We start from the raw sequence: 7,708 nt of genomic DNA, 5'->3' as shown, positions 1-7,708 counted from the left end.
GGCGAGGGGGCGTGGCTCGCCGCACTTCCGGCGGAAGGGGTGGGGCGGGGATGGCGGCGGCGGCGGCGGCGGGCGGCGCGGACGAGGCGGCGGCGGCGGCGGAGGCGCGTGTGCGGGCCTGGGCGGCGGGGCAGGCGGCGCGCGGGCGGCGCGTGGCGCTGGTGACGTCGGGCGGGACGCAGGTGCCGCTGGAGGCGCGCGCCGTCCGGTTCCTGGAGAACTTCAGCAGCGGGAGGCGCGGCGCCGCCTCGGCCGAGCGGCTGGTGGGGCTGGGCTACGGCGTCTGCTTCCTGCACCGGGCCCGCTCCGCCTTCCCCTGGGCCAGGGCCCTCCCGCCACCCGGGCCCGCCCTGCTCGACGCCCTCCGCCTCACCCCCGGGCCGCCGCCCGGCGTGGCCGCCGACCCCGCCGCTCTCCCCGCCTTGCTGCCCGCCCTCCGCGACTACCGCCGCGCTACCGAGGCCGGGGCGCTGCTGGCCATCGAGTTCACCGGGCTCGCTGAGTACCTGGCGCTGCTGCGAGCCGCTGCCCGCGCCCTGGCGCCCTTCGGTACGGGGCGGCCCCGGGGGGGAGGGGCCCTCGTGGGGACGGGACGAGACAACCACGGAGGCCTGGGCTTGAGGGGATGGGGCGGCCCCAGGGCTCAGGTGTGAGGCGACCAGGTGGACCTGGGGGGACTCCAGGCATGAGGAGCCGGGGTAGCCCCGGTATGAGGGGACCAGGTGGCCCTGGGGGGACCCAGGCATGAGGGGACAAGGTGGTCCCGGGGAGGTCCTTAGGCATGAGGCAAGGAGGCCCCGGGGGCCCAGGTGTGAGGGGGACAAGGTGGCTCCGGGGGAGCCCAGGCGTGAGGGGATGGGGTGACCATGAGGATCAGGTGTGAGGGGACAATGTGCCCCAGGGGAGCCCGGGCAGGAGGGGCTGGGGTGGTCCCAGGGGAGCCTGGGCTCCGGATGTGCCCAGGGACAAGGTGGCCTGGGGGGGACTCAGGTGTGAGGAGACAAGGTGGCCCCATGACCCAGGTGCAAGGGATGGGGTGACCATGGGAGAGCCCAGATGTGGGGGGATGGGGTGGCCCCAGGGACCAAGTGCAAGAGGACAAGGTGGCCCCATGGCCCAGGCTTGAGGGGACAAGGTGGTGCTGGGGGACCCCAGGTGTGATGGGATGAGGTGCCCCAGGGACCACGGTATGAGGGGACAAGGGGGCCCATGGGGGCTCCAGCACCCTGGCATGAGGATCTGGGTCATCCATGGGGGCTTGGTGTGAGCGGACAAGGTGGCCTGGTGGGGTGACAGTGTGTCTGAGGGACCCCAGTGTGGGGGATCAGCACTGCCCTGCTCAGGACAGTGCCAGTAGGTGTCGGGGGGGATCTCTGAGGGGGGCCCTGGGCTCCCCTAGTTGGTGTGAGGAGCGGATTGGAAGCCCAGCTGGCTCTGGTCCACCCTGGGGGTCACTGTGGTGAGAGGGCTGGGCTGCTTGGTACATGCCAGTGGCGGCGGCTGACTGCAGTTGTGTTTCTCACAGGCTCCAGCGTCATGTTCTACCTGGCAGCCGCCGTGTCGGATTTCTACATCCCTGCCTCGGAGATGCCCGAGCACAAGATCCAGTCCTCGGAGGGGCCGCTGCAGGTGCGGCGCCCCTGGGCACAGACCCCCTCCGCTGCCCCCTCTCCCTGTCCCGCCATCCTGACTGTCCCAGCACCCTGCTGGGGTCACAGCTGTCTGCGGACAGGCTGCGGATAAGACCTGGGGAAGGCTGCAAAGCAGTGGCTTACTGGCCAAAAAAGCCTGTTTTCTCTGGGAATGGGAGGGTGTGTTTCCATGGGAGCAGAATCCCATGGGAATATCCCTTTAAAGCCATCTGTGCTTATGGCGTCGAGATGAGTAGATGGTGAATCTCAGATGGCTAAAGAATAGTTGCTGCTGGAGAACTCCTGTCGCCTTCTTTCTGCTTAACACTGACAACAGCCCAAAAGCGTAGCACGTGTCTCATGTCCAGATCCCTTTCAGCTACGGGAGCAGATGGATCTAGAGCTCTGTATATAACAGATACCAAATTTCTGTAGTTTAATTAGCTTTTAACAAGTTGCTGGGCTTAATTTTTTATCCTTAGCGTAGGAGAAATGAGACCCTGCCTGATTCCCAGTGGCAGAGCTGGAGAACAGAGACTCCTACTTTTTTCCCTGTGCTTTGGTGTATTTATGCTTCATGTGCCTTAAAGAGCTGCTGGAAAGAAGGATTAAGATTCGATAAGGTGCCTGGATTTTGGAGAGCTGAAAACTCAGACTTCTGCAGCTATAATTCTATTTTTTATCTTCCTCTGCTTATGTTTATATTCCCGGAGTGGGTTTTAGCTCTTAAATAACAAAATGTTTATGCAGTTACTTTGGGCCTGTTTCATCACTTAGCAACACCCTCCTTATTTTTAATTCCAGACTGATAATTTAATTTAATTTTACAGTGCATGCCAGTGACATTTTACCTTGTTTGGTGAGATCTGACCAAATACTGCCTTGGAAAACTTTCCAGGGTAAAAATGAAGCTGGAATTTCCCTAGTGTTGTTGTCGTCGTTCCCCCCCAGTCTCTTGTAATGTTTTTACTGAAACCCTTTTCTGTTGTCTTTCCCTGATGTAGATCACAATGAAGATGGTGCCAAAAATGCTGTCTCCTCTTGTCAAAGAGTGGGCCCCAGAGGCATTTGTTATTTCCTTTAAACTGGAGACGGATCCCTTGATCTTAATTGATAAATCACGGCAGGCTCTGGAGAAGTATCGTCACCAGGTGGTGGTAGCAAATATCCTGGAGTCCCGGAGAACCTCTGTTATTATAGTAACCAAAGACTCACAGACTCCGTTATCCCTTTCCGACGAGGAAATAGCACAAGGCATGGAAATAGAGGAAAAGATAGTGAGCTACCTTCAGGGCCAGCATACAGCGTTTATAGAGGAGAAAGTCTGAGGATCGGCTCTGAGTGAAATGAGTGAAATTGTACTAGGGAGGGCGTGGAACTGGAGCGGTTCTCTAGCCCAGGTAAATAAAACCATCCTCAGTGAAACGCTGTGGGAAAGTCTGCCGTCCAAATCCGTGTACCTGTTCTGCAGCTTGGTAATGGTTATTGTCGCTTGCTTTGAAAAAGAAAAAAATACAGTGAAGTGAAAACATTCCAAAGGATGATACTTGTTCTGTTGTCTGATGGAGGAAAGGGTATATTGCTTTGTTTCTGTCCCACGGGCTGGGAGGACCGGGAGGTGGAGGAATGGTGTAAATGTCTGTATATAAAAGATTTTTCTTGAATCTGCCTCTTCAAATTTTCTTTTCAAATTGCCGGGTGGAAGGAATGGTGCTTTGCCAAAAATAAGATGTTCTGTTTTTCTGACTGGAGTGGAGCAGCAGAGCCGGCAAGTGGCTGGTATTGCAGTGAAACAAGCGTGGCGAAGGATGAAGGAGAAATGAGGTGGTGGCGGCGGGTGACTTTGGAGAGCGTCTGTTGCTCCAGGGGAGATCCGGTGGACCTACGCTTCGAGAGCTCTGCTCAGAAACACGGTTCAGAAAATAGGTACTGTAGCAGCATCCCTAAAGCAGCTGTTTCACCGAGGTTTTCCTTCCGTCATGGGCGTTAGGAGGTTGCTGGAGGGGGTGAAGGCAAGGAGACCCATGGTGCAGAGCACACGCGGTGGTGTCTGAGCATGGCCTGGGGACAAGAGGTTGGAGGAGGAGCAGCAGCGGGGGCGGGGAGGGAGAGTGGATCAGGGCAGCAGCGATTGGTCTCGGGAGGAGAACCTGGTGTTCTTTAAACCTCAGGGATTTCTAGGCATATATTCCTCATGCTTACAAGAAGCAGAGCGTGCAATTCTGTGGTAGAAAACTTAACTGCGGCTCTCCCGCTGTCCGTTGTGTGTCTATTTGCATGCTTCCTTTGGCAAGAAATTTATTTTCTCCAGGAATAAATTCATGGGAAGTCTGTAAAGAAAGACACTGAGGCACAAGAATGCGGTTCTCACACTGAAGCCTCGCCAGAGGTGAGACTCTGCTCTACTTAGAACCACTGAGCGTTCAAGAAGGCAACAATGCTTTTGTAATGACACCGATCACCTGAAAATCAGGCTCATAAAATGAGGATAAGAAACCCAGAGAGCAAGAAAAGAGCGTGAGGGTGAGCTCAGGGGATCAGTGGGGAGCGCTGAATGCTGAAGGACTGCTACGGTGTGCAGGGAGGATGTGTTTAGTGATGGGAGGAACAGTCCGGCTTGGTCAGGAGTGCTGAGATCCAGCCAGTAACTGAGTCGGGAGAAGGAACTAATAATGTCTACACGGCCGGGACTGATAGGTGGAGACCGTCCGTAGGGACCTGCCTGCTGGAGACTTGCAAATAGGGAAGGAGAAGATGGTGGTGTGTCCTGCGTGCATGTTGTGTGCGCTTGGGGGCTCAGAGAGCTGCCTCTCTTCACCTTCCTGTGTGTATCAATGTGAACGTCGAGTCCTGCTGGTTCCGGGCTTTCAGTTGTCTTATTTGGAGCCTTGCGCTTATGAGCAGGGGCAGGGACAGGGGTATAAAAACCTTTGTAAAGGGATCTGGGAACAAGGGGTGGGAGAAGCACAACGCACGCTGGCTCTGGAGTGTTCTGGCCTGTCTCTGGAAGGTGATTGTGAAGGAGAGAATCTCAACTGTTGGAGGAGGAGACTCAGGCATTGCCTGTCTCAGGCCCTGTGGGAGGCTTGGGGGGCTGCATCGTTCGACTCGGGAGCATGGCTCTGGACTTCCCTGCGCAATGTCTGCCCCTCCTTCGGGAGAGTGGTGAAGCCCAGGTCGGGGAGACTTCCAAAGCTCAAACTTAGCCACAGCCATCCCGTTCCGGTGCCGGCGCTGGTCCTGTTTCGAGCAGAACGTTAAGCTAAGACCCGCGGAGCTCCTGTCCCACCGACATCGCCTTTGGGCGCCAGCCCTTCTCTTTCAGGGGTGCTGGTTGTGGTACCGTGGGTAGGAGGTGGCTCCTACAGGTCTGGGACCGTCTTGCCTTTTGCTTTGTTGGGTCCTCGCTGCGTGCTGCAGTGTCCCTCTTCTCTTGTCCTTCCTCTGCCATCCTCTTGCGCCGTGCCTTCAGCCCGTGACTCAGCTCTGCAGGATGAAGCCTTCTTGACCTTGCAGTTCCTCCATGTCAGCCTCGTGTAGGTGCTTGTGTCGCTTTGGGGGAAGCCTTTCGTCTCCAAGCAGCTTTGCCTTGGGTTTAGAAGAAAAATGGGAAAAACCACGGGCCCTCTTTGCCGGGTTTTTGGGGCTAGCGGGCATGGCTCGGCAGGTCCTTTGGTTGCGCAATGGACTCGAAGCAGTGGCCTGGTGAAGGCGCCGTAGCCCGAAATGCCCCTGGTTTTATGGCCAGGAGGGGGACGGGCCTTCCTCGGTCACCGGAGGAGCGGAGCCACCGCGCCGGTGGGTGTCGCGGCCCCGCCGGGTGGGGGGCGGGGCCTTGGGCTACGGGGCGTGTCCCAACGGGCGAAGAGGCGTGGCTTAGGCGCGGGGGGCGAGGCCTCCTGGCGGTCCGAGGGGCGGGGCGCCGGCGGCCGCCGGTTGCCATGGCGGCGGGAGGGGCCGGGCCCGGGCCCGCGCCGCATGGAGGCGGCCGCCGCCGCCCCGGTGGGTGCCCGGGAGGCGGGGTAGGGGGGTGTCTGTCCGTCGCTTTCCCCGTCCCGCCTCCCCCACCCCCCCTCCCGCGGCCCCCGTCGCTCATGGCTCCTCTCGGTTCCCCGCAGGCGGAGACCCCGGTACCGGCAGAGACCGTCCGCCGCTGGCTGCAGGCGGAGGGCGCCGACCCCGCCGCCCCGGCCGAGGAGCAGCTGGGCCTGGCCTGGCGGCTGCTGCGGCGCGCCGAGGCCCGGCTCGGCGACCTGGAGCAGCGGCGGGCCGAGGAGATGAGAGACGTAAGGGCGGGCCGGGAGAAGGGGCCGGAGTCACCCGGGCCGGGCCGAGGCGCCCCCTTCCCGCCCCGTGCAGCAGCCGCGGGCTCACGGCGCTCCCCGCTTTCCTCCCGCCCTCAGGAGCTCACGGCCCTGCGGCCCGGGCCTCGCGTGGGGCACCGGAGAGCACCCAGCATCTCCCACAGAGCGCCCCGCATCCCGGCACCGCCGTACCGCCACCCCTCCCGCCTTCCAGGCCTTGCAGTCAAGTGTTTAACACCCCCAGATGTTACAAAAGCATAAAGAAGTAGCGTCCTACAAATGTTTGAGGCTATTCTGTAAATACTGGGGGATCGAGAGCTATCTGTGCCGGCCAGGCGTTGATACAGATGCTCGGGTATAGCCGTGTTTTCTTTATTCCTAGGTGGAGAGCTATGTGGGCCACGTCCGTACCCTGACGGAGGAGCGGGACGCTATCACCACCGAGTATGAAAAAGAAAACGAACAGCTCAGGCTTGAGCTGTCGCGGCTGCGGCTGCAGCAGGGTAATCCTTTCCCTCCGAACCACGGTCCGAGGAGATGCGTTAGCAGGTAGCGGCGTACGGGTCTTTCGGCAGAGCTGGTTTAAAGCCTCTTTGAGAGCAGAGCAGCGGTTCTTAGTGAGTTCTGCCAGATCGGCGCACGTGGTGTGTTGTTTGGGAGGTTGGCAGAAGCATTAATGAAATATTAGAACCGATTTGTAATTGATTTAGAGGCTCTTGTCTGCTTTAACTGCCTTGATTTAGCCGGTCAGGCAGTTTCCCACCCGTTTTTGCAGTTTTTCAGAGACTGTCTGAAGAATAGAACTGATGGTGCTCTTTGTTTCCCAACTCTAAATTATTTGGCAGTGGCCCCTCAGGGAGCTGAGCGTTGAGCTGAGCTCCCACTGAAGCCAGTGAATTTGCTGTTGGCTTTGGTTTAGATAAAGTCCACGTTTTTGAAAACAACTTTGAAGGATGGTGGTATGTTTGTGATGGTGATTCAAAACCCGTCCTGTGCACTTATTTTAGTGTAGTCATTTTATTTACAACAAATTCTTTCACTTCAGATGATTTACTTTCTCAAACCCTGGAATCACCTCCAGTAAGGGCAAATAGGTTTTGCTGTTCTTGACTTTCTTCAGTCTTCCTAGTCTTCCATTGTGCCTTGAGTACTGCTGATCGCACACCGTTATTGTTAACTCCTCCTTTTGTGGTGTGTGTTATCCTGGGCTTAAGGTGAATTTGGGGGTGATAGCACAGCTTGAACTGTTTCTTTGTTATGCACACTTTATCTGGGGAGGCAAATACAGGAATTTGGAGAAACTGATTGCAATTTTGAGTCTCTGGTTCAGTTTTGGCCAGCCTGCAGGTTTCAGGGAGCACATCTAATGGCAAAACTTCTCGAAGATGGGTGTGCTTAAGCACTGCCTGAAAATATGGTTCCTCTGGGCACTTAAAGCCATCGTTCAGCATTGAAAATGCTGGTAAGCAGGGGCTTCGAAGACTAATGAGCCCCCCAGAGCATTGCTGTGGCGGAAAACTTTATTACTGGTTCTTCTCTCAGCTTCCCCACAAGGTGGCAGACGAAGGACAGAGATGTCCCAAAAGCTGGCTTTGCATTTATTTCCTCACAGTGGCTCTGCTCCTTTAGACTTTTTCCTTTTTTTTTTTTTTTTTTTTGAGGATTCTTGTGGCTGTTGAGCAAGGATTAATGCTCGTGTGGAAGCAGAGGTCTGTGTCCATTGCCCTCGTGGGTTGTTAATTGCGACCAAACCGTCCCCGAGGGGTTTTTGCG

At 57.3% G+C, this 7,708-nt stretch overlaps 2 protein-coding genes across 10 annotated transcripts in view; both read left to right on the top strand.

The window, feature by feature from the left end:
- Nucleotides 1–17: 17 nt before the first annotated feature.
- Nucleotides 18–3,295, top strand: PPCS (phosphopantothenoylcysteine synthetase). Its single transcript, XM_075114191.1, has 3 exons — nucleotides 18–549; nucleotides 1,526–1,629; nucleotides 2,636–3,295. The coding sequence occupies exons 1-3, from the start codon at nucleotides 51–53 to the stop codon at nucleotides 2,957–2,959; spliced, it is 927 nt and encodes a 308-aa protein (XP_074970292.1). The 5' UTR covers nucleotides 18–50; the 3' UTR covers nucleotides 2,960–3,295.
- A 127-nt stretch (nucleotides 3,296–3,422) lies between these two features.
- Nucleotides 3,423–7,708, top strand: part of CCDC30 (coiled-coil domain containing 30) — a 40,643-nt gene continuing 36,357 nt past the window's right edge. For 8 of the 9 annotated variants that reach the window (XM_075114103.1, XM_075114102.1, XM_075114098.1 and 5 more), the window contains exons 1-3: nucleotides 5,551–5,633; nucleotides 5,750–5,917; nucleotides 6,318–6,438. In XM_075114103.1, the coding sequence (XP_074970204.1) occupies nucleotides 5,610–5,633; nucleotides 5,750–5,917; nucleotides 6,318–6,438 (313 nt within the window). In that variant the 5' untranslated portion in view covers nucleotides 5,551–5,609. Of the gene's footprint in view, nucleotides 3,558–5,550; nucleotides 5,634–5,749; nucleotides 5,918–6,317; nucleotides 6,485–7,708 lie in introns of those variants that run through there. The other variant, XM_075114099.1, reaches the window with a different exon arrangement.

The sequence above is a fragment of the Phalacrocorax aristotelis genome, chromosome 19 (genome assembly GCF_949628215.1).
Source record: "Phalacrocorax aristotelis chromosome 19, bGulAri2.1, whole genome shotgun sequence".
Taxonomy (NCBI): Eukaryota; Metazoa; Chordata; class Aves; order Suliformes; family Phalacrocoracidae; genus Phalacrocorax; species Phalacrocorax aristotelis.
This window is presented reverse-complemented; position numbering and strand designations above follow the sequence as displayed.